The 27268-nt window shown below is 41.0% G+C and overlaps 1 protein-coding gene across 2 annotated transcripts in view; it reads right to left on the reverse strand.

The window, feature by feature from the left end:
* Positions 1–1920: 1920 nt before the first annotated feature.
* The window catches only part of crtc3 (CREB regulated transcription coactivator 3), a 43787-nt gene continuing 18439 nt past the window's right edge, over positions 1921–27268 (reverse strand). Inside the window, exons 5-15 of one of the 2 annotated variants that reach the window (XM_078254542.1) lie at positions 25354–25416; positions 18205–18308; positions 13096–13146; positions 12916–13001; positions 11305–11354; positions 10182–10402; positions 8706–8941; positions 7838–8248; positions 7087–7170; positions 6144–6357; positions 1921–3928 (exon numbers count right to left, since the gene is read on the reverse strand). In XM_078254542.1, the coding sequence (XP_078110668.1) occupies positions 3729–3928; positions 6144–6357; positions 7087–7170; positions 7838–8248; positions 8706–8941; positions 10182–10402; positions 11305–11354; positions 12916–13001; positions 13096–13146; positions 18205–18308; positions 25354–25416 (1720 nt within the window). In that variant the 3' untranslated portion in view covers positions 1921–3728. The remainder of the gene's footprint in view (positions 3929–6143; positions 6358–7086; positions 7171–7837; positions 8249–8705; positions 8942–10181; positions 10403–11304; positions 11355–12915; positions 13002–13095; positions 13147–18204; positions 18309–25353; positions 25417–27268) is intronic. The other variant, XM_078254550.1, reaches the window with a different exon arrangement.

Raw genomic sequence — 27268 nt, forward strand, 5'->3', positions numbered from 1 at the left:
CACTCTGTGTGTGTGTGTGTGTTGTTGTTTTGGCCGATTTCCAGGAGACTACACTGTCCATCTGCCAGACTATACTGTCCTCACACACTCCTATGTGTATATACTGTGTGTGTGTGTGTGTGTGTGTGTGTGTGTGTGTGAACGCAGAGAGTGCGGTTCCCACCCGCTGGGCACCAAATGTCAGATTTATAAATCCTATGTTAACAAACTGAGAACCACCATTTTTGAAATGTACGGAAGAGGATTTTGGCCACTTGAATTCTGACTTTAAACTCAGAACTCAAATACGTTGTTAACATGTGGCCCTAATCCGTTTCCATAGAAATTAACCATTTTGTTGTTGAAAAAACAGCAACAAAACAAGCATTTTTCTCTCTTAAAGCAATTCTCACATGCCCATATTTATACTGAAAACTGTTTTTTTTTGTAATTCTTCTTCCTGCAAACTGGCCATAAAGACATCCTTTGATAACACAATTCCAATTAAGTTAAGTGATAACTTTAGTTTTACTCAGACTTCAGCTAATCAAGTGGCTATCTATCTATATAAAGTTAGTCTCTCTCTTTGGTTCCCTCCACCGCAGCAGGGAATTTTCCATAGGATTGTTTTTTCCTTTTTACATTTTAAAAGTAAAAGAACTTTGAAAGATTGATGATGTGGTTCTGCGAGTGTTGGCAGAGCATTAATGACAAATTACAGCAGACGTGAGGGAAAAGATTATTTCATGTGGTGAACTTAAGTAGATTGAAAAAAATGCACCTCTGGCTGAAATGCTGGTCTGTTTGCTTATTTAAAAAATAACAGAGCTTCTCACCAAAATTAAAATAAAGAAAAAGCAGACTTTTGAAATAATTTGTCAGCAGGTCTCTAAACAACGTATTCTTATATCTCTTTTTTTCTTTACAACACACTGATGCCATCTACTGGCCAGAAAAACAACCACATCCTATGATATTTTAGAACAACAGAACCTTTAATACACAGTATAGAGTTTTATTGTTTATATTAAATCAGGAAGATAAGCACTATAACATAGGTTACAAACCAAGAACATTTTAGATCTTGGGGGGAAACAAACTCAAATGACGTTACAAAAAAAAAAGAAGTAGTAACACTAGTGGACAAAACATTCTTTTAAATAACAGAACTGTACATTTTTTATATGCAACTAAAAAAGTAAGACACCACAAAAGAAACGGTGAGACTAAGACACAGGAAATGACAATGGGCAGTTAGTACTAAACAGAGCTAAAGCTAAAGGGAGGAGATTACTGATACAGGTTACTGCTGGAATATGAAAAGTCAAAAAAAAAAAAAACAGAGTAAGGCAGCAGAAGGCAGGCATTCAGACAGCAGGAAACCGGCAGGGACAGAGGAAGTAACCCACCGTCTTATGGAGCTAACAAGAGAGCAGGCAAGCATGTAAAATAGCTGAAATTGAATATAAACTCTTAGAAATCAACGTCACGATAACCCCGACTGCCCTCTTCATTTTGTATTTGACAAATAATCACACACTGAAGCTCTTTCATACACTGGGAATCAACCCACGGTCCACATAGCACAAGTACGACACCTTCGGACTGACAAGAAACAAACAAAAATAAACACAAACAGTGCCATGCACCATTTTGCCTGCAGTCCAAAAAAGGTGCACGAGTTACTTTAAATCATTCACTATAAATGCTCTTGTTGTCCGACTGTTGATCAGATGTAAATTCAGCTGCAAATCCTGCAGGAGCAGACACCCTTCTTACTGAGAGTCAACATACACTGTGGACACTGGACACATGTAATATTGTGATTTCTAGCTAATTTGATCCCCCACATTGTGCACATAAAATGAACCTGCATGCCATGTTACACTGCATAATGTACAAGTTGCACCTGTTCAACAGGTCTCACTGAATTGGAAACATTGCATAGCTAAAGGAGCTAAATATGCTCCAAATCCTTTTCAGAAACAATATTTAATAAAAAAAAAATCTCTCTTTGCCTTTATTGAAACACTAGGGGGCACTCAATGCCCTAAATGGCCGAGTTATTACATAATCAACTGCAAATATGAGCTCTTTACAAAAACATATTACTATATGACCAAATAATCAAAGCGGAGAATAAATTTCAATTTCCTCACATCATATCAAAAGTAAACGCCCGTTGCTGGTGTTTTGAAATGTGTGTATGTGCAGCGACTAATATTTAGTCACATGAAAGGCGCTTTTCTTAGTAATGGCTTCATTCAACTTCTTTGGGTTATCAGGTAAATAAAAGATAAGAAAAAAGCATACTTACCTGGTGTAAAAACTATCAAGTCTACACACTGTGAACCAATTAGTGCAAAAGAGGTTAAGTGCAATGTTACATGATGTCCGATGTCCACATGATTACAGTCTGCTCTCTGAATGAGTCACTTTGACTGTTCAGACACAGAGGAGGGGGGGGTTGTTTCACTGTACTGCCAACAGATATTTAGGGCATAATCGATCCACAGTACACATGCCCTTATTCACAACAAGGTTTAAAGTACAGATGAAGCGCCATTACAAGTCGGTACAAAATGTAAAATAAAACATATGCAATTACTGTACATAGAAGTATTTAAAAAAACAAAAAAAAACTTGAAGTTCCTTCTTTTCTTTTTTTTTAATGGATCTTGACGCTGTCCCACTGCTGTCAAAGTGACCGAGGAGACGGGGAATATCCAACCAAATTGCAAGGAAAAATATAGCATTTATTCAATACATCTTAGAATTTTATCTCTTAATTAGAGTTCAAAAATCTATACTCTTAAGTAATATTAACTTAATAAAATCTCATCTTTGTAAACACTTTGCCCTTTTTGTTTCGAGTTTGAAAATACAATTTAATCAGACTGAAATTGAGGCTTATATGTGTAATATATATATATATATATATATATATTAAAAAAACATATGTATATATATATATATATATATATAGATCTGTGGCAAACATCTAAAAAATAATCTGATATCATATGTAAAGAAATACATTTAAAACAAAAGCTCTAATCTCTCTAGTCTTCATTTCTACCATGATTGTTCAAGAGCCTGAAGTAGCCACGGCATGGCTGGTTTTTTACTTCACCTGAAGACAACTGGGCTGCCAGTAACTGCACAGCTCTGGGCTCCCTTTGCCTCGTTTACTGGTTGCTGTAAGAAAAGTAAATGTGTGTGTGTGTGTGTGTTGGCATTCCTGCTGTTCTCAAGCTTTGCAATAGGGTTGCTATGGTGTGTAACCATGGCGATGAGATTGCCATGGCTTCAGGGGGGCTGTGAGCTGGTGAGGAGAGAAAGAAGTGGGATCGCCTCACGTGTTCGTCCGAGTCTTTTGGGGTTCGGGCGAGGGAGGAAGAGGTGCAGACTCTCAGAGCTGGACCGGTTTCTGCTCCCAGAGCTGATTTTAAACCCAAAACTGCATTTTACAAACAATGTCTGCGAGATACGAGCTCGAGCATGTATGAAGGGAACTTTGCATGAAGCAGGTGTAAACAGCGTTTGTTCACAAATCTCCTCCTTAAAAAGTGTGTGTGCATGACTGTGTACATGGTGTCTTCACATTTAAGAATCTTAGTGGCAGTGGATGCATGCATGCACAGTGGCCCTATAGAGATTGTTTGCATGCATATTCAGATTTATACACGCTGTACACTGCAAATCCATGTTTGTGTTATCTTTCTTGGAACCTGTGACGCCCTTTATGTTCAGAGCCTGTCACTACGGAAACTATCCTCCACTGATGGGTCTGGCAGCACCATGTCGGGATCACTGAGCATGCTCAGACCGTCCAGGCTGAGGGGCTCGATGCGCAGCTCGTCCTCCAACGGGAAGCCTCCCTCCGAGTCAAAACATTCAGGCACCGTAGAGAGTGCACTGCTGATGTCCTTTGACAGACTGGAGTCATCTGAGAGAGGGAAACAGATGATGGCGGGTGAATGTTTCCCACGGCCAGGAAAACATTTCCTCCTGCTCTAGCCAACAGTCTCACTGCCCTCATCATTAGTCACGACTAGGCCTGCACGATCAATCGTTATAAAATCGCGATCTCGATTCACCCTGTTCACGATTTAATTCTTAAATAACTTAGATTTTATTTTACGAGCTACTACTTCCTTCTGTGAGTTTTAAACATGGACTGTATAAAATGGGTTTTAAAGAGCTCCCAAGCGCTGCAGTGCTCTCCCTTCTCTTCATTGAAGCCTCTGTGTTTACAGGCTTGTGGTGATGCGTAATGTGCTATAGGTGCCCAAAACAATCTGTTTGGTACTGCCAGTTTGTTTTGTTTTGTCATGGTTCATGTGTGCAATAAACATCACACTCCGTGAGAAAAAAAACCCGTGGCAGAAAATTGTGATATCAATTCTAAGCTAAAAAATCGTGATTCATATTTTTCCCCGAATCGTGCAGGCCTAGTCACGACAACTCTTTAAAAAACAAACAAAAAACAGCACATCTGACACTCTCCTCCCTTCAAGACAGTTGCATTTAAACTGGAGCGTCCCTGTCTGTTAAGCCATGGTTAGACCCACATATCAGCAGCTAAAACAAAGCTGGAGGCCCAAGGCAGCACAGACACAAGTCTTCATGAAGGTATCTTCATGTTCCCCCTGTGAGACATATCACCCTACTACGCTTGATTCCTGAAAAAACTAACTGCTCTGCAAACGCTAGAAAACATCACTAACTAATATTTGCATTCAGTGAAACAGCACCGTGGGAACACTGAAATTTCAGAGAATAATTCTCATCTGTCTGGAGACACTTAATGCTTTTACTGCGGGGAACTGCAATCAGTCTTAAGTGAGAACATTACAGTATGTATGTAGAATCACATTGCAAATCTGTTTCTGAGGCCAATGGTGGTCGAAGGACATTTTACTATAGCCCATCTTACTATCTAACAGGCCATATCCCCTCGTCTCGCATTATATTCATAAACTAAATATGAAAAATGTCTTAGCTTGAAGTTTTGGTTTTACGACTCTTTACTTTGCTGAATGAAAGTACTGAATACATGAGTGTGCTGTAGCACTGAAATGTCCCAATTTGGGATCAATAAAGTCGATCCAATCTAATTGAATGGTTCAGTCTCAGGACTCATCAACTCGCTTTCAGCTGCAGCTGTTTTCATAAACAAGAAATGATACGCCGATTGTACTTACCATGACCTGCCCAACACTAAACGGCAAACAAAACTTTTAAGGTAATAATATGTCAGGACCGTGTGTCTGTGAGCTTGTATTCTACCCACTAGTTGCTAAAAATAAATGTATACAGTTTTAAACAGGCACACAAATAATTCTTGTAGACGCAGAATAAGAATTAATAAAACTCCAGCGGCACAGGATGACCCTGATGAAGGCCACAAGCCGAAATGTGTTACTTTATGACAATAAAGTTGTTCTGTATACTACAAGTGTTGCTGGAGTTTTACCTCTTCAAACTATTAATTGGGAGATTTTTTCGGTTTAGTTTTTTCCAACATACTACAGAGCCTAACAGTGACCGACCCCTTTTTGACCAGTGATTTTCCCCATTCAAAGATTTCATTGATGTTTCAGAAAATACTTCTATAAAAGAGTTTTAAGTCTGGAACCAAGCCAACCAGCTCCGAGAAAAATCCTGACCATAAATCATTCGATTCGGCGCAAAAAAAACATAAAAAAAGAAAAAAAAAACGGCAAAAAAAGTTACAAGACTTGTGTACATTTCCAATAAAAATGTCCATGGTAACAGCAAGCTCCACCAATCAGAGATGTCGCTGTTACACTAAGGATTGTGGGTAGCGTAGTACTTATTTATGACATTGTGAATAAAACATGTTGTTCTTGGAACGAGGTTGATTTCATACAGACCTATGGCCTCTGCAATCTCCTCGCTCGTCTGTCTGTCTGTCTGTTTGTTCAGGGATATGGCTAATAATCAAAATCCTTATAAAGAAAATGAACAGGATTTTTACTTCAGGAACCACACTGTTAAACTCTATATGTTCAGCTGTTTTCTGTTTAAAAAAAAGAAAAAAAAGAAAAAAAAACCCCACTGAATTCCTCTATCCCAGAATTCCCAATTTCCCACTTATGGGTGACATTAAAACAAGCCACCCACCTGTTAAGACTTACCGGTAAGTATGATGTTGGGCAGTCCTCCGCTGCAGTTGGAGTACAGCATGTTGGACCTCATGTGCATTGGGTCCTGCAGGCTGCCATGGCTTCCACCCAGCCCCGAGAGGGCAGCCTGGGAGTAGTAGAGCAAGGAGGAAGAGGAGGAAGGGTCGAAGCAAGAACCCCCTGCTGAGGAGCTCATCGCGTTTTCCAACAGAGTGAACTGGTCCAACTAAACGGCAGATGGCGGAGAGAAAATGGCAAACGAAACAAAATGCAATGAATCAGTGAGCCGAGTTGTCGAGTTCACGTTTGGCATCCTGATTCTCTGTGATGTCTTCAAGTGTTTTCGCCTAACATCCACAGTGCCCAGAAAACCTTATTAACACTAAAACTGACAATGACAGACTCTGTTCGGCTCTGTAGTCGGACTGAAAACTTAATTACTAGTTATTGTCTGGGCCAAGATGTATGACAATCCATTCACAAGATGTAGATACATCCTGCTGAAAAACTAACATTGCAGGGCAAAAACGACATTTCGCCTGTAAAACGGCAAACAAATATATATTCTTGGCTAAAGATATTATGTGGTTTTAACTTGTTTGTCTAAAAAGTAGATTCTGCTTTGAGTCAAAGTTCACCCTAAATTGCAGCAGTGATTTTGCCATTACACATTTATTTTGAAAAAACAATTTCATTACAAATATTACTCATTTTTGCGAGCACATTTTCTGCAAGCCTTCACATAGCCCTCATATGTCAATAAGGAAATGCTACATTGAGGGCTACGGAGAAAAAACAGGCCAAAACAGGTGTTGTAACACTATTAACAATCCAACATTACTGGTTGAAATGTCTCTTTCTGACTGAAGATAGACACTACTTTATGCTTAAACGGGTGTGTGTGTGTGTGTGTGTGTGTGTGTGTGTTTGTGTGTGTGTGTGTGTGAACCTGTACCGTATAGGGGTGGGTCTTGGTCTGGCGATTGGAGAACTGTTGCTCCATGAAAGGGTCGTTGAAGAGTGTTGCCATGTTGTTGTGCTGTCAATAAAAAAAAGTGCCAAAACATCACTTTGTTGTCAAATCTTGGAAGAAAGCAGAACTGTCTGCAAGTCTCTTGTTTCTATGATTTACTGTCATAATTTACTATGTGTGTAAATAAATAACTTTTTATAAGTGGTTCACTGAAAAGGACCAGGCTTCTATTCTTGGTTAGGCAATAATATAAATGTAACAACGTAACAATAACAATCAAGCAATGGTTTAAATCAAGCATTATTGTTTCCAGCTTCTCCAATGTGAGGGTTGGCTGGTTTTCGGTTTTATATAATTGTCAACAGAATACAATATATTTAGGTTTAGAACTAGACTTGTCTTTGTATCCATGTCTTAATATTTATAGCTATGGGAATGGGCAGAATATTTTTTTTTTTTATCTTTTGGGTCTGACTATTAAATAACAAATTACACAGCACATGTGATTGCTCAGCTTAGTGTGGGTTATTAGAATTACAAAGTTGTATCTCATCTCCCACGCTAATTCCTGCCCTGCAGGGAGACAAAAGCAAATGATAACCATCAGGAATGTGCACGCACAGAACACCGCAAAGACTGGCGCACAAAATATGATTTTGTGTGTGTGTGTGTGCGCATCAGCGTACTGTCCGTGCACACACACCCTGACAAAGACGCTCTTCATGCCACTTACTTGGCTCGTGTTGAAGTCCAGAGAGATGCTCTGAAGGGGGGAAACAGGCTGCTGCTGTTGCTGCTGTTGTTGGTGTTGCTGCTGTTGTTGTTGTTGGTGTTGCTGCTGTTGTTGTTGTTGGTGTTGCTGCTGTTGTTGGTGTTGCTGCTGCTGCTGTTGTTGGTGTTGCTGCTGCTGCTGTTGTTGGTGTTGCTGCTGCTGTTGTTGTTGGTGTTGCTGCTGCTGCTGTTGTTGGTGTTGCTGCTGTTGTTGCTGCTGTTGTTGTTGTTGCTGCTGCTGTTGTTGGTGTTGCTGCTGCTGGTGTTGCTGCTGGCGTTGTCGGCCCTGGTCCACTGCATGCTGGGATTGTTGGTAGAGCGGATAGGGTGGGGGCGGCTCTCTTGGCATGTTGCTGGTATCCAAAGCAACTCCCTACACAGGACAGAGAAAAGCCAGCAAAAGTCTCAAAAGACTGACTACAAGTTTAACAAAGAGTTGGGACTTGAAGTTTATTTATTCTGAACGTAGTGTCATTACTCAACTGAACTCTCCCCATCAATGCAGGGGTAAAAACAATTGCACCAGTGTAGTTTTTGCAATGGCAAGATTTTGAACTTTAGTTTTAATTCTAGTTTTAGTGTTTTCGACAGCGGTGGTTCTTAGTTTACACAATGCAGACGCCCCTACAAATCAACTCAATCAAATCACAAGTGCCCACAAAACACGCCTGAATTTATTTTTCTTGGTCTGCACAAACCGTATACAAAAACTACTAATGTTTCTCATACTACTCAGTTTTATAGATTAATTTAAGTTGATAATGCTAATCCAGTGCACTACAAAGTAAACAATCCCTCTTGTTATAAGAGGAATGTGAGGAGGTGTGTACCTGTGTGATGGGGGACAGCGAGGGTGACATGGTGGGAGACAGCTGCTTGGCCAGACCCCTGCGCTGCTCGGTGCCAGGAGACAGGGTGAGGGGGCTAATGGGAGCAGGCCGTCGCCGGGGGGAGTTGCTGGACAGACGCAGGGATGAGTTGATGGAGGGATTGCTGAGCGACGACTGCAGCTGGCAGTTGTTGAGAGACCCTTGAATTGAGGGATTGCTCAGAGAGGAGGAGAGCCCTGCAGGGACAGTAAAGATAACAAGACATGGGCACATCGATCAGACATTGAAAAAGTATGAGTACATTAAAATGAATCTTAAAAAGGCAGCTGTGAATCCAGAATCCTTAGAAACCAAGGAGAACATGTGGAGGTTATGATGTGGTATGTACTGTACTCGATTTTCCAGCATGCTCTCCAGTCCCTGACCTGAAACAGTACATGTTATTGTGTGAATGGGGAGACAGAGAAAGATGGAGAGCAGAGGGAAGGAAAATGAGAAGGCAGAGGGAATCTGAGGGAAAAGAAAAGGGCTGATTGTAACAAGCCAAAACAGGGTCAAAGTTCCCCTTTCAGTTTGATGCTCGGCCAAGCTGAACTGTGTTCAACATGGAAGCCCAACCACACATACACTCACAAAATACAGAAAGGATAGACAGAGAGGAGGGAGCAGGGGTGGGTGTGATCAGATCAGGCAGCAGAGTTTATAGTGAGGAAGTTGGAGACAGAGAGATCATTCAGTGAGCTATCCATAATGTATGGTTCGGCTGGCAGAGGAAGAAACCTGGAACTTGCTCAAAGCACTGCAGCAGTGGCTCCCAACTTTGAGTCTAAAGCTTGAACAGACCTTCCGATTATTAAACTCACAGATACTAGAATCCCTACAGATGATGGTTCACTACCACACACAGATTTTTTTTTTATTTAGTCTCGACAGTCAGAAGAGGCACATTCAATTCAGATAACGCACTGAACGACAGCTCAACTGTGATTAGAGTTGTGTTGCTAGGCAACACCCCAAATCCTGCAAGAAGACACATTCTTGTAAATGACAGTATCAAAGCAGGGACAGACATTCATCACAAAAAAAAGTGTCTTATTCATATCCAGTGTGCCACAAAAACAAAAGAGGCCAAGAAACAGAGGGGGAGGGTCTGAAGAGATGACAGCCAAAAGAGAGAGTGAACTTCATATGGGCAAGGGGAGCATCAGGTGAGCTTAGACTCTGCACGGAAACCTGATGAACTCACAGCACAGAAAGCGGAGGAAAAATATGCCTATTTTGTCCTACTCTCCTTTAATCTTCGTTTTTTCCCTGTGAATATTAACTGTAATAAAAACTAAAAACAAACTAACCTGTTAATCAACCTGTAAGAAGTTGCAAGTAGACACTGCTTTGTTTTTCACACACACACACACACACACACACACACACACACACACACACACACACACACACACACAGCTGTGCTCCACCCACCCTGTGAGTTGCCGATGCCTAGGTGCATCATGGCGGCCGGCAGGTTTCCGGTGCTGCTGCCCCCGCTGAGATTGAGGTACCCTCCATTGTCCTCGGGGTCCAGCGGGGTGGAGAGTGGTGAGGTGAAGTGCAGGTTGCTGAGGTCGGGCAGGGAGCCGCCGCTATTTAACAAGCCCTGGTAGTGGGACAGGCCGGCGTTCTGCTCCGGAGAGGGGAATATACTGCAGCGAAGATACACAGAAAACTTGTTGGGAGTCATCAGGAACAACACTGATGATCAGAATCCATTTTGATTTATGTAAAAACTGTGCATAATTAAATGTAGGGTCCTTTAATGTGCTGCCACTGCCATTCCTAATTGACAAGACGTTTCTTTGACTCCCATCCACTTCTCTTCTAGCCTCTTCTTTTTTCCACCCACTCTCCATTTCCTCCTCTACTTCACTAATTTCCATTTCTGCTCATATGCTGCATTAACAGCATATGAGCAGCAACAGTGACTCATTGTTGTCTGTCCCCACACAAACTGGCACAACACAAAACAACGAACAAATGCTTGCCTCCACAAACATACAAACAGTGTGTGTCTTTCTCTCTGTCAGAAAAAAAGAGACAGCATGAAATAAAGAGGTCCAAGCAGCCTGGTGCTGGCTACACAGGAATACAGGAAGCCTGGATTGCTTTCTGTAAGAGAATATGAACTCTAAATTATGCATCTACTGGCAACATGTTACAGGAAAAGCTAATGAGTTGACAAGAAAAAAAATAGAGATGTCCGTTTGCTTCTAAATCATGACATGACACCAGAGGTCTTTTGCGGTGGGAAAACAATGGCCATGGAATCTGATTGTAATAACTCTGTTCCTCTTTTTTTCAAAAGGGGGTGTTAGAGGTGTGAAGAGGAACACAGACATCCTGTTTGTCGAGGTGGGAATGTGAGGCATTTTATTTCTTGGGATTCCATTGTTTCTGTTGACCAGCTACAGCAGCTGCTGCCTGTGTGGCATCACACATGCTTTGTATACCATGACACTAATGGTGTGGGTGCAATGGAATGAAAAGAAAAGGTTTATTTGTGAATAAGCAAAAAAGAATACACGCTGACTTCTGCCCTCAGACTTACTTGATTCCAGGCACTTCACATGATTTAGGCCTTGATGCCAGAGACTGGACCTGAGACAGAAACACAAAAATTACAAGTAGATAACACTCCAACACTGCATATTAATCGACAGAATATTAGTTCCAGGTTGATTGCATAATGTAGATTGCTATTCAGCCTTTCAGCACAGAAATGTTTATGGCATTACGACTGAATGGGCTAAATAGGCAAAAGATAAGACAACTCCAGCAAAAAGAAGACAACATGATGGCTTCCATTGGGACCTTAGGGATGCAGTGGTCTAACCTTTTCTCTTATATTCCATTTCCTAAACTCAGGACATCTGTGGATACCACTTACAAAATCACATATTACTGCTCTCTTTTCCCCAAATAAAAAATGTGTATACCTCACTATACAGATCAAATACAAATTGTTATTATGACATTTACAAAGAAACTGGGGGTTGGGCGATTTCATATTGTCCAATCGTGGTTACTCGCGATTTGATTGCCCGGGGGGGGGGGGGCCGGCAACGTGGCTCAGCGTCTGACGGAGCTTCGAAATAATCAAACCTTTAAGCTTTCTGCAAGCAAAACAGTTAAAGTTACGTAAACAAACATTTATATATATATAAAAAAAATATAATAAAAAGAAGTGTGAAGAATAAATATTTTTTTAATAAATATTTAAACATTAAAAAAAATCTATTTAATAGCAATGTCTCCTCTATTCAACGGCTCCTTTTTAAAAGTCTGTGTGTCTTTGTTTGGTGCACACAGCATCATGTTCCGTTCAACATGATTATCTTCTCTTTAATAATACAATATAAAATCATATCCATAACATCAACTACTTTTATGGAGAGCTGAGTGGCCGTCGTATCTCGTCAGTTCTTCTGGTTAACAGGGCTAAGCAGGCGGACATGCTGCACCATCTCGTAAAGCACGGGGGCGCAGATTCTAGGGATTCTTTTCTATAAAATATTTGTTCTGATAGTAAGTGAAATCGCCTTAATATAGACTTAGGAAGAAACAATCGTCGATATACGATCTGATCGGCACAGACCTAATGTGGATTAATCACGTCACGGCCAACACCTGATCCTGAAAATTAGGTCAGTAGCCGCACCCTTACTGGTCTTCTGTATCTGATCAGTGTATATCTATCTGTAATGAGCTGCAAATCCCCTGAAATCCACTAAATGCACTAAGTGCAACATTCCACATTAGCAAAAATATGCCTCCTTTGTTTTGAAGTTTCTCGTCTAGTTTTGTTGTCGTCTATGATTTTTTTCCTCCCATGACGCATTAAGGTCGTTGTCATTGACATTCCTGATCCCAGAAATTAGTCTCTGACCCAGTCTTCCTGATATTTGCAGTCATGCAGGAAAGACTGGTTCCGCGTGTAGTCTAACCTGTCTCTGCCAAGTCACGGCAGGAATTTAAAGTGTCGCAATCGCCTAATGTGACATAGTGGCCTTTTCTTAAAAGACATACATGTTAGCGCAGTAGGTCATTTTCACTGTAAGCACGGCGACAAATGCACCGCGATGCGAGAGCAACGAATGACGATCATCTTGTCAAACAGCGCAGACAGAATCAACCAGATATTGCTGTAAGAAGTACTCACCTTCTTGGCCTCCCACAGCTGCTTGGGAAGGGGCTTATTGACACCTATTAGATTCTCCTCGTTAGTCAGGGTGGGGAAGGAGAAGACTGCAGAGAGGAACGTACTTGAATTAAACATGTGTCCTACAACACAAACCAATGGATAATATCCCTCGATTACTGAAGGAATTTTCCAACTCACCATTTCCGGAGCCGTCCAGCTCGGACTCATTTACGCGCACTGCATTCCAGCCTTCAGGAGAAAGAAACAAATAAACAGGAAGAAATTAAGGACGGTGAGACAATTTAAATGGCGAAATAAAGAAAAGACATAACAACAAAAAGCAGAGGAACATTAGAGGATATTCAATAATAACCAGCTGTTTGAATTATTCCGGCGTGTCGGGCACAATAATCAGTCGCTCTGAGAGGAACAGGCCCTTTGGAATACACACGGCAATTACTGTGTAGCTTCATAAACACAACAGCTGGGCATCTGGCATCATGTTATCAGTCACAGAGACGAGGAAAGGGAGGAGGTTAAGCTGGGTGGGTTCATAGACTGATGAGCAATGAAGAGAGGGCCATTGTTTTTCTCATGCCACAAAGAGCCTCTTTCTTTTGCTTCTTACTGTAGACCCGATGCCAGAGACACATGCCTTTGTCTTTCCCTCCTTTTAACTTTTGTCTATTCCGTGTGTAACTTTTGTGTTCCGCGAAAACACTTTAGTGCACTCTGTTACTTATTAGGAAAATATCTTTTCTTTTCTCTTCTCTTGATGTCTCCTTCAAGTCTCCTCATAGCTCAGACTTCCATTAGCTTTTTGAACCATTGCCCACCCAGTCCTTGTCCTTTCATGCTCTCAGTCTCTCTGAGGCTTTTTCATTTTGGAGAGGCAGCTTTCCGGCTGCTGGAGCAGATAGGACAATGAGGTACGACAGTCTGGCATCCAGGGCTGTACCGAATGTCACATTCAACGCTTTAAATGAGGTTTTCGAATAAAGCTTTGAACGTCTGTTGTCATGTTTTAGGACGTCATCACCCTAAAAATAAAAGTCCTCAAACTAAATCCTCATTTTGGTTATATGAATGTAATTTATGGTGCTGTTTGGTTACTGCCCCATTAATGCAGGTGCGTGCCAAACTGCTGGGTTTTTTTTTTACCCCAGAGAAAATGTTTTTGAAAGGATAAACAGCAACAAATATGGATTGAAGCTGAATATTTGTTAGACAAAAACATGTTGTACATTTTGGAAATGATTACATCTATGTTTTTCATTGGACTTTACAGTGCTCTCGAGTTACTGGAAGTGTTTGAATCACACGGATTGAGTCAGAAACAATCCTACGCAGCCACCACTGGGATATAACTCTACAGATAGTATAATACTAACAATATTAGTGTAGCCAAATCTTTATCTGCGAATGTGCAGAAATACTGGGTTTAAACAGAATGAATAGTTTTTTGATCAAATATTGATTTAGTATTTGAATGTCAATGTCATTATGAATGAAGCGTCAAACTATTTGATACAGCTCTACTGGCAGCATTACATTTCCCCTTCAAAAGGCATCTGCTCGCTATTGTTCGCAGCGGTGCAACTGGAACGGAAACAGGACAACTGGGATGGAAAACGGCTGGCTTGTGTCCCTGGCTGGATCCTTTAAGCCTCTGATACACCAACCAGACGGCCGACCGTCAGCAGAAAAGGCAGTCGGACTGACTGCTTGACAGAACACACCGAAGCGACGCCGACTTGAGAGTACGTAATACGTCTCCATAACAGCAGGTGGCGCTAATCTGTATTGTCGCCCAAAAAAATTCAAACCGGCAGCTGATTGGACGAACGCGTCACGTGGGTCTGGCTGCTCCCGGATTTTACAACCGGGCATAATGGCGGCTTCTTTCGGAATACGATCTCATATTTTATGAAGATAGTTCACTGAAACGTGTTTCTGAAAACATTTTTAAGCGAGAAATGGGCCATGCAGTTGCTGAATCTGTCTTCATTACAGATCGACAAAAGTCAGTTTAAAAAGATTTTCGTCAGATTTTGAGAAGCGTTAGTCAGGCTCATCCCGCTCGTCATTTTTGGGTTAGCACTCCACCAATCAGATTGGTCATGGAGTCCGACTGCCCGCCTTCCGACCCAGCGTGTCAGGTCGGCCAAAATGAAGGCCGACAGCTCCTCCGGCTGACGACGGCACGGAACACACCAAACAGACTCGAGTCACTGACCTCGCCCGACTGTCCGACGGCCGAAAATCGGGTTGGTGTGTCAGGGCCATTACACTGTGCAATGCACTCAATATGGGTCAAAAAATATATTTAAAAAAAAAAAAAAAAAAACACTGTCACTGTCTATTGCTAGAGCATTGCCGTAATCAGAGGCATTTCAGCTGCAGAGGTAACATTACATTCTTTTATGACTGATGCTGCTCCTTTTCCATTGACAATTGGCAGAAAGGAGATCACGCCAAAAAGACTGTAGCTGAACTCCTCTGCTCTAAGTGTTTCCATCCCTGCAGTGTGACTCATAGCTGTAATTTCTAGTTAGATGCTTCTTTAATCAGCCAGGGCTTAACACCACTCCAAACCCGCTGAAACTTAGGAGGTGCCAAAGAGGCCCTGGGGCGTCACAGTGAGCCGATGAGGCTGCGCTGCTCGCTCCTTAACATGAACCAGTTTGGTGTCCTAGCCTCTTCTAGAGGAAAGGATATACAGCCTGTACTGTATGTGCTGGTAGACGTATACACAGCAGGCTATGAAAGAAAACTGTACTGTATACACTATGTGATCCTCCACAGCCAGCTCAGTTCACCTCTGAGGAAATATAATCATCTCACCACATATACAGTTTAACTAGAATGGCTTGATTCCAGGTATGTTGGCAGCTCTGCACAAGGCACAGAACGCTCTGCACAAATACTTGATTTTTTTTTTAATTAGTCAATCCACAGAAAATTAATCAGAAAGAATTCTGATAATTGAATAATTGTTCAATTAATTTCTCAGGCACTGGTTTTCATTCACAGTTTTTTCTGCGATGGTAAATTGAATATCTTTGGGTTTTGGAATGTTGATCGGACAAAATATGACATTTTAAAATGTCATCATTGACTGAGAACTTAACAAATGATTAATCTAGAAAATCATCGGTACATTAGTCTGAAATTAAAATAATCATTAGTTGCAGCCATTCACAAGAGCTTCGCGGGACATGGGTATAACAAACATGAAGCAATCATGAACATGAAATACCTAATACCAGCTATTTTTGTAAACAACACACGCAGGCCAACATTTCCAACTGGGTCTAAGGTGAGCAATTTAAACCACAACAGGCAATTCATTTATATACACTTGGCCCAGACCTTAAGGCAATATCCTGTTTAAACTTGTAGGCTAAACACAGTGAAAAGTACTCCACTTCTCTCATCCACACACTTCATCAGCGCTGAGATCAGACAAACATGACAAACACTGGACGCTCAGACGGAAACAGCTCAGACGGGAGGCAGAGAGAGGGAGGAGGATTCATTCTATGAATTATAGTTGGATCTTTTTTCTCTTTGGACCAATTACAATTCAACTACAAAAAGAATAAACACATTTTGAATCAACAAAAGGCCTGACGGTGATTTGGGTATACTGTACGAGACTGAAAAGCAGCTGGCTGGATGGACTGTGTTCTCTGTTAATGAATGACCAGCAGAGAAGCAACACAAACACCATAAACTAGCATGATTACTACGACATGGGCCCGGTACAGGAGCAACCTGCATAGTGCATGTGACGGAGTTGAAAACATGTTGACTCTGTGCTGCAATGACATACAGTCGGGCTCTGCTTTCACAAGACTGCACGTCTTCGACAAAGTACAATGCACTGGGTGGGTGATGTCTCAATACACAAGTGGTTCTTAATTAGACTCTCTCGGCTGTTTCCTACCCTTGGAGGGTGGTGCGCATGTCCAACTGGGAATATTCCACCTGCCTTTCGTTTGTTAATAGATCCTCTACACTCACTCCATGAAACAACAGGTTTGTGTCACATCAGGTCAGCAACACATGCAGCACTTCACACAAATCAAGCAGAAATTCAAACATATTATATGTTAGGGCTGCACGATATGAGAACAATATGTGATAGCGTTGTTGAATATTGCGATATTCCTCGTGATATGTAAACAGATATTAAAGTGTTCTGCATTTCTGTTGCTTTCAGTATTCTGCTGAAATACAAAAAATTGCTTGTTGAATTTAAAACAAATGAAAGGAAATCATTTCTAACATTCGCTCCGAAGCTAATCGCGTCACTCTCTCACTCGCTCCACCGCACCGCACACACACACACACACACACGCCGGCCCTGCTATTAGATCGATGCACACACCAACGCACAAGTATAAACTTCAGGCCACTCACGCAGGCTATGGTGAAAGCTCTGCGTGGAGCCGCCGCAGGCCCATAATGTGTACTGTTAAATCCATGGCGCTGTCTGCGGTGCTAAAGTAGCAGATCATTTTGTAATTGCGACTCTTTCTCTGAGCACCGCCCTTCTATCAGTTTCATCTTGGATCTATAATATTCTCTAAACTATATAGTTAGAAGGCTTCTGTTAGCTTGTTGAGATTAGGCATGGGCCGGTTACCGTTTTCAAGGTATAGCGCGGTTTGAAAAAGTCAAGGTTTCAAAACCACTATTTTTCTGTCCTACCGTTCCTAAGGTATGAGCTGTTTTTTTATGAGTGGTCAAGGAGAGAAACTGCTGTTTAGTTATCCTTCTCTCGGCCAGTGTGCAGTTTGTTTAAAATAAAAAACATTATGTTCAAAGTTGTTTTTTACCCAGACATTTAAAAAGAACTTTTTAAAGCTGTAATTGCAATACCGCAATACCGTGAAACTGTGATATTTTTGCTGAAGGTTATCATACCGTCAGACTCGTATACCGGCCCATGCTGAGTTGAGATGGAGGTCTGATGATGGAAGACAGGTGGATGGCCAATAACAGTGATGGAGGAACGGAGATCAGTACAGATCGAATAAAACATAAACTACTTTAAGGTAGATTTTCTTTAGGGCTTTATTACGTGGCATATATTACGTGGAGCCGATACCGATACTGGTATCGGTACATCTCTACTAAAAAGACAAAATGGATACAAATGATGGAGCTGAGGTACAAGCCTCCATTAGCTGTCAAACAGTTAAGGGCACATTAAAACAAGAACATCTCCAAACAAATAAAGAAACTACTCTCTTTGAAGGCGAGTATCTTGTGTTCTGGTTGTGTGTGTGTTGCTCTCACCATTGCGCTGGAGGGGACCTCGGCCCATCTGCTGGTTCATGCCAAAGGGGTCCTGAGGGTTTGGGTTCATAGCGCTTGTATGGAGAGCAGAGTCGGAGTTGGTTCTGTGAAGGACGAAGAGGAGGAGGAGGAGGAAGATGAAAATTATGCAAAATGTTCCAGCACCTTGTACAGAGGCAGAGGAATTCTCAGGGCCGTAACGCCCGTGAGTCATTCTGCTTCCTGCTCTGCCTCCACACAAGCTGCATTCATTAGCAGGCTCTGGACTAAATGTTTATCAGTCTGAGAGGAAAACACATTTTGGCTCAGAGATGAAATAATCATAGAAATGCGTCTTTTTTCCCTAATTATATTGATACATGAAAGGGAACTGACAACTCGGCAATATTTGTCAAACTTCTCAAAGTGAAATGAAGATCAACACACACACACACACACACACACACACACACACACACACACACTTCATTCCAGCTGCGAGCCTTCTCTAGTGCTATCCATTAAGCCTCAATGGTTTCTTTCATGAGTCATTCCTACTTTCCTTTTAGTACATTGTAGCAATCACACTCAAGTTAGAAGCGTAAAAAACAACACTTGAATACGGTCTCAAGGTCATAGTTTAAGGTAATAATCTCAAAGATTTTCATTTAAATAAATGTCTGTTGAGTCACTATCGCTGCATGAGGTAACACAATGGTGATTGAGCCTATGGCCCACTGATGAACGCCCTTGTCTTTGCAGTTTTACGAACTGGGTGTCTTTGGCGACATTCCTGGGAAAAATTCCCAAGCGGCACACAGTTAATGGTATACCAATCAGCCAGCAGTGGTTGGTCCACCAGAGAGTGTAGGCTGAGCTAACGCAACAAACTCCCTCTTTAACTCACCGGTGCGTAGAGAGCTGCACTGTTTGGATCTCTGGGAAGTGAGATCCAAAAAACACACCTTCAGTTACCGCCAGGGACGTCGTTAGGCCTATTTTAGGGGGGCTGAAGCCACCCCAAAATGTTCCTAAGCCCCCCCAAATAATAATAAGAAAAATAATAATTACATTTTTTTTTTTTTACAGTGCACTCTGTTATCACTCACTATGTGGAATCAATCTTCCTTCACCATTCATCTGTTGGTGTCGTCATGCACTGCAGTGTGTTTTATTTTAACTGTCAACTGGTGGAAATGGCAGTGTTTTAGAGAGAGGCTCACGAGCGGCCGCTTGCACGGTAACGGTATGTGGACGAGCGAGGTAGAGAGTTACTGAAGAGAGAGAGCACCAGGCAGCATTAAAACAAAGCAGTAAATCAGAGAAATAAAATGTTTTCGCCGGTTTCTCACTCGAAATGCAACTGTAGCAAGTATCTCACTATCATTAATGTTATCCAAATTCATAATTAGAAACAACAAATAATATATCCAGCTACAAAAAAGCCGGAAAGTCGAAAGTTAGACAGAAGTACAAAGAGTCAATGGCTATGAAGATGATACACCGTCTTGTCTCTTCTCATTGGTTTAAACTGGCAGCTTTCAGAACGCTGCAGACCGGTGTGTTGCACGTAGCTGCAGGATTCATCTCGTCTCGTCGCAAATCTTTGGTCTGGACTTGCTACCGCACACACAGTGAGTGATACAGAGTGAAATGGTAAGTTGTTGTTAATGACTTTCACTTGCTTCACTTCAGCTACATTTACTTGAGGTAAAGATAAAGGAATATTTTAGTTGGCTATAGAAAACAATAGTCTAGCTAGTGTAAACGAGTGAAATACAAGAAATAGCTCGCCTAGTTACCATTAATATAGCCTGCTTTCTCTATAGTATTAAAAACAATATCAGTCTCTAAATGTCATAGTGTCACTGTTAATGCTATTGTACCAGTATATCCTTCAATTCATTGAACAAATGGATACTGGAAGATATTTTAGGAGAGAGAGAGAGCCTAAACTAAATTATTTCATGATATTTATTATATATGCTTGATTCTGACCAACTTAACTGTCTGCATTCCTTTGCTGTAAAAAATTAAACAAGTATGTAGATGTTGCCTAAATGTAGATTAGGCTACATATGAGCATACATACATACATACTAGAACGTTTATTCATCTCGCCATCAGGTTATTAATTCAGACATACTTTAAATCCTTGTCAACCATATTGCAACGAGCTAGTTCAGCGTATCGTGCCTGACTGGAGTAGTGTGTTTTTCTTTAGGAGTGGGAAGGGCAGACAGCATGTTGCCTGTTTCGTCATTTGGGCTGCCTTGTTGAGTGCAGCGGCACTGAGAACATTAGATTTCACACAATTTATCTTTTTTTTTTAAAAACGAAATAGGATTAGTCCAACGAATCGTTTGGTTTGTAATGCGCAGCTAACCAAAAGCCTCGTACCGAACGGTTCAATACGAATACGTGTATCGTTACACCCCTAGTAATTAAATAGTCTTATTTTGACTTGCACCTTATCTAATAGAGAGAGGAATTAGGTATGGTATTACTTTACCACACATTTACACGGGCAGATAGATAGCAGTTAAGTCTTAGCCTAAAGAAGAACTCAGCAGGAGCACAGTCTGGCCTAAGTAACCCCCCCCCCAATGCAGCTTTGATGTATCTAAAAGCTAACTTTAGAGTTTGTAAGTAAGATTTTGCAAGGGAAAGTTTTGCATAGCCTCGGGGCTAAGCCCCCCCCGTCTTTCAATCCTAGTGACGTCCCTGGTTACCGCTTATAGCCCCCAAAGACAACGAAACGGAGATCTTCGAGATTGTAAATTTAAAAGGTCCTATGACATGCTGCTTTTTGGATGCTTTTATATAGGTCTTAGTGGTCCCCTAATACTGTATCTGAAGTCTCTTTTATATAGACCTTAGTGGTCCCCTAATACTGTATCTGAAGTCTCTTTTATATAGACCTCAGTGGTCCCCTAATACTGTCTCTGAAGTCTCTTTTATATAGACCTCAGTGGTCCCCTAATACTGTATCTGAAGTCTCTTTTATATAGACCTTAGTGGTCCCCTAATACTGTATCTGAAGTCTCTTTTATATAGACCTTAGTGGTCCCCTAATACTGTCTCTGAAGTCTCTTTTATATAGACCTCAGTGGTCCCCTAATACTGTATCTGAAGTCTCTTTTATATAGACCTTAGTGGTCCCCTAATACTGTATCTGAAGTCTCTTTTATATAGACCTTAGTGGTCCCCTAATACTGTATCTGAAGTCTCTTTTTATATAGACCTTAGTGGTCCCCTAATACTGTATCTGAAGTCTCTTTTATATAGACCTTAGTGGTCCCCTAATACTGTATCTGAAGTCTCTTTTATATAGGCCTTAGTGGTCCCCTAATACTGTATCTGAAGTCTCATCTACATGCAAGATTCACTCACATACAAAAAGATCACTCACCAGCCAGACTGTCTAATCAGCTTACGTGTTGTTTTTGAAGTTGTATTTCAAATTCAAAACATGGTGAGCAACACAGCAATTAAGGAAAATGCAATATTCCAATGATGGAAAACTTATTGTGTATAACGGAATAAATTTGCCATGTTTTACATAAAACATTCCAAACAAGGTCACCATTTCAATACGCAGAAGCAATTCATAGTATTAGCATTTCTTTTAAAAAAAATATATGCACTAGGTACACATTTATAACATTGTGAGTTTTTACAGCCTAAATAGTACATTTTAAAGAATACTGACGTTTTGGGAAGTCTTTATTTGCCTTCTTAAAGAGAGTTAAGTGAGAGAGCAATGCTATTTTTTTTTATCTGTGTGCATTACATATGATTTCACCTTTCACCTTGCTTAACACGTTAAAATGTTTGGTATCAAAAACTGTCCACAAATCTGAATCTGAAAACCCAAGAAAATAAATGTACTGATTTTGCTATACTACAGGCAAAAAGGACTTTGGCTCTCATCTGGAAGAAAATGGAGGCACCTACAATTAGTACTTGAAGAACATGGCGCAATGTATGTCCATGGAGAGAGGCAAATTGTGGGTGTATGAGAAAATCTGGAGGCCATTTGGCCGGTTTGTAAAAGAAGAAGACGTACAGGAGCTGCTACTGTCATATAATTAGCTTTGTGATTGATTGAACACTGTCAAGCAGGATAGCATCCCTCCTCAAAAACGCCTACTGGTTACTTCACTTGGATGTTTGTTCTTCATTGTGCAGAGGTGGACAATTTTTAACATTTGAAAAGATTGGCTTTTTTACAGTTTCATTACTTTAAATGACACTAAAATATATTGGTTTAACGAGCAGTAAGCTTAAGCATCGAACTTTACTTGAAGGTATCTACACAAGAGTGACATGACACTGTCATGAACGTGTCATAAACATTACAAACACGTCATAAACGTTATAACGCTTCTTTTAGTAAGTGTCATTCTTTTTTTGTCATGACAAGTTATGGTTAGGGTTCATGTGTCACGACTGTGTCACGACAGGGTCATGTGTTCATGACAGTGTCATGTCACTCTTATGTAGATACTTTCAAGTAAAGTGTTACTGCCATTTCTTTACAGCTGGGCACAGTGACTGCACCAGGGTTTCCCGCAGCACTTTGCAGTTTAGGCGGCCCGCCTTAACAACACGCGCATGCCGCCTTAACTGAGTCTTAAAAAAAAAAAAAAAAAAAAAACATAACTGCCGTGTTACTCTGTCCTGTTTGAGTGGCTGTAATGTAGAAGTCGCATCAACACAGTCTGTAGGAAACAAGGTAACGGCGAGATGTCAAGATACCACCAATCGCAACAGAAAGAACATTTGCTGGCGGTGAGTCTAACTGTCATTTATTCACATTTAGGGATAAATCGTCATTTCACCGTCGCGTGTGCGTCGGAGTTTGTCAACAAATGTACGGGCAGCTGGGGCATGGCCGGGCAGAGACGGGGTGATGGACTTACCGGAGTGTTGGCATACGGTGGGCAGAGAGCATTTATATATGTTTCTCTGTCCTGTTCTTCACATCAGTGAGGCTTTCTTCTCTTGTTTCAACGAAGTGAATACATGACGAAGTGACTGGAACTATACATCACCTCTCGCGCGTGGATTCTCAACGCGCCCGGCTGTTGCCCAGTCTTTGAGACACAGCAGTTGTCTTTTTTTTTTTTTTTATCACTACACGTGGTTCACAATACACGGTTAGTGTAGATAACAGTGAAGCTATGGGCTGAGCTCTGTTATCTCAGCGCAGTTTGTTTTGGAGAAGAGTTGTCAGGTAAAGTGGAAGAGAGCGTGTCACGGAGGATAATGGGAGCAATGCCAGTAAAATTGTTCACACTCAAACACTTCTTTTGAAAATAGTTTAATGAGCTTAAAATTGCACATTGCAACTGTTATTTCGAAAAGCTGGTTATTTATTACTTATTTGTTATTATTTAAATTTAGTGTAGTGTTTAGTATAGAGTCTGCACTACAGAGATGTATTAATTACATATTTAAATTTGATATTTAGTGTGGTGTGTAGTACAGAGTCTACACACCACACCACCCCTCCCCCAGTCAGATGGCAACCCTATCACCTTAACTAACAAATTTACTGTGGGAAACCCTGTGCACACAGCATCTCTGAAGTCCTGTTACCGTATAGTGAAGCTACTGACTTCACACACAGCGAAGGGTTTTGTTTAGTAACATTAAATAACTCTTGGACCAAGAGGACTCAGGGTTTCATATCAAGACCACAACTGCAGAGATATCCCTTAATTGCCTCTGCATTGTCTGATTTTGTGTGTTAACATCTTTACCGTGATTGGATGTGAAACGTCCTGCTTCAGATGCAACCAATAACTTGACTCACTTCTAAGGTGAAATTTGTGACAGTTAACCCCCTCTCCCCGCCCACTTAACACGCACGCCCAAGAAAGTGAATCTCGAAGACAGAAGTAGTTATGGCTGTCTGGCACTGGTCTGGTCTTGGTCCAGTCTCGGTCTCGCCTAGGGTTGGGCATCGTTTGGATTTTAACAATTCTGATTCCAATTCCGATTCTTCCTTCTGATTCCGGTTCTTAACGATTCCGATTCTTTGAGGGGTGGAGTTGAAACGGGCCACATGCCTATTTTCACAAATAAGAGGAACGTTTTATTTTGATTCAATGGTGGTTTGCAGTTTTACCGGGGCTTTTTCAACGTAAAATAAAGCCACAGTAGAGCACTGCTTACTGTGCTCCAAGGCTGCAACACAACAAGAGCCTGGCTGCTTCGGAAACCAAAACTTGCGCGTGTTAAATTGGGAAGCGATGATCGGATTTGAAACCAAATCCTCCAAACGATTCCAATAAAGAAACGATTCCACTGGGATCAAAATTTTTGAAACGATTCCAAGTAGGAATCGGTTCTCGATGCCCAATCCTAGTCTCGCCCTGCCTTGGTCATGGTCTTGACTCGGCCTCAACCCTTCAAAGTCTTGGTCTTGTCTCGGTCTTGACACACTCTGGTCTTGGTAATGACTTGGTCTCGGTTAAGTGGGTCTTGACTACAACACTGCTGCCAGCAGACAGTTTAATGCAAAGCTAGGATAAACATGTTGAAGAGCTAACTCTGTATTGAACCCAGAGAGGTACATAAACGTAACACATTTTGATAATTGTCTCATCCAACATTTGGTGAGACAGCAAATAAGCACATTCCACAACATTTTAAAGTACATGTTTACAAATACATTTCTCTAATAACCCTCGAAACTCGTTCAATAAGCACTGTTGCTATTTAAAATCTTTCAAAACAAAATAAATACAATTTTAAACAATGTGAATAAGAAGCCTCGATGTTAAGAGTGCGAAGGAGCAACGGGTCCTAAAGCTGGGTTAGTAAGAGAGGAATTATTGATTAATGTTTCAGAAATACCAAACTGGAAAGATGAGTGGAGCACTACAAGGAGAAAAATAAATAATAATAAATCAACCATAACAGTCTTTAGCTGAGATTTGTGGCCTTCTATTTCAGTGCTTCAAAGGAAGAAAGGAGTGGATTATTCAGATGTTACAAATCAGGCAGAGATTTACAAAGGATTGAAACCAGGACGCAATGTAGCTAAGTGAGATTGCAAAAAGACAAAGAACAGAATTGTTGGTCTCTGTGTGAGCAAGGGATAAAAAGTAAAGATAGATTGAGGGAATGAGAGAGAGAGATAGAGGGGTCAAGGGTCACCTGTTGAGTTGTGATATTAATCTAAACCCAGGCCGTTTTTCCTCAGTCCATGGCTGCTGTTCCCTTCAAAAGAGAGACAGAGGAAAAAGATGAAAGAAATTTACTGGATGAAAGTAGAGACCCCTGGCTCCTGCCTTAAGGTTTGTGAAGAAAAGGAAATATATTGGTAAAAAGTATGATCAGCCTGTGCTGGCACATGTAAGGAAGGAAGAAAGACCCTGTAAAATACTTGGATACAGCAGAATCCACCGTACATTTGAGGAAAATGGAAAGACAAAATAACTTAAAAGCAGAGTGAAAGCTCCAAGCCAGGTTTATAAACCTGCAGCTGGGATCTAATGGGGAGAGTAAACAAGCTCTCTGGGAAATGGCTGCCCAAAGAAAGAAACAACATGAAACACTTGAAGTGAAGGGTCATTGTCAAAGCCTGATAAACGATGGGGTGGGAACAGTGACTAAGTGGATTTTTCTGAAGCATTCAGCAAAAAGGGGTCTTGACTCTTCCTTAGGCTGAAAGTACACAGAAGCAACCACTGCCCACATACCAGAATATATCTACAGACTTTTGTTAATTGTCTTGTTTTTCAGCTTTAATTTAAGAAGTAAATGCTGGTTTCTTCGTCTAAAAAGTTCTATGGCATTACGGCTTAAAGTATAATTTCAGTTTATTACAACTTGGGTTCTTATGTCATAGTTTGGGTCATCATTTCTTTTGGTTATGATAACACTGTACTCAAAACAATTGCAGAGATTTGGGAACACAATGACATTTCTAGAATGAAGTCAGGCGGGGGAAGAAATGTAGAGGAGAGCTTGTTGAAAAGCCAACAGTCCAGATTATCTAAAACACTTGATGGGTATGAAGGTAAATATGGTGCAAAAATGTGAGAGCTTGTAGAACACGATGTGAGAACTCTGAAATCTCAACTTGTACGTTCAAATTTGCACTTTTGAAAAATGTTCACACACCCGTATTCTGAATGTGAAGTCACAGAAAAAATATTTACAAATGTGTAGATTGATATTTACGTGAACACAATGACAGCTGGAAACTTGCAATGCAGTTATTTACTCATATTCATTTCTCTTTTACTCAGGTCCACTTTCCATCACAACCACAACTCCGTGATTACGACCTCTCGAATCCGTCACTGCAACTTCACTTATGTGCTTTCTCGTATCACCAAGTGGCGAATCTGCGTGCCTCCAATATTTTTCAATAAGTTCTGATTTGTTTGTTCTGCAAGTTCTCACATCGTATTCTACAAGCTCTCACATTTTGCACCATATTTACCTTCATAGATGTGGAGGGTAAACTTAAAGTGAGTTCAAGTTCTTCTAGTCTTGACAATTTGTTTTGTGATGTTCCCGCATTACCAGATTTCAGCCATTAACTTGGTGAGTACGATGCTATTATAACTAATAGGAATGTAGGACAACAAGCTGTGGGTCCTGATGCAAAAATCTCTGTGCATTTACGTATGTATCCTGTTGCCTTTAATTACCCATCAGGTATGTACACAGTACAATATGGATATGTGCGGCACCAGCACCGCGGAACCAGCAGGGCGGGGCACCTTATTTAATTTGCATTTTATTTCTAACACGCAGGAGTTGTGTGCTCAAACAACCCCCAGGTAGCATCTGTAAGCGAGGTGCAGCCAGTGGCAATTTGCGTCTTTGCATTGACTTTCTATGTAATTGCGCCACCCGAAATTCACTTCACGTTTGGTGTGAACATACCTGCATACGCTACATTTTACAATTTACCATTATTCCATTATTGTCACTTGTGGCCACGGTTGCTGTTTATCCGTAAAAGCTAAACAGTTTTGCTTTTCCTAAACCTTTGAAACGCTTGTAAACCTGAGACATGCTGGATGGTCAGTCTAAAAACAAGGCTATTATTAAGGCC

This window comes from Sander vitreus, chromosome 1 (genome assembly GCF_031162955.1).
Source record: "Sander vitreus isolate 19-12246 chromosome 1, sanVit1, whole genome shotgun sequence".
Lineage (NCBI taxonomy): Eukaryota > Metazoa > Chordata > Actinopteri > Perciformes > Percidae > Sander > Sander vitreus.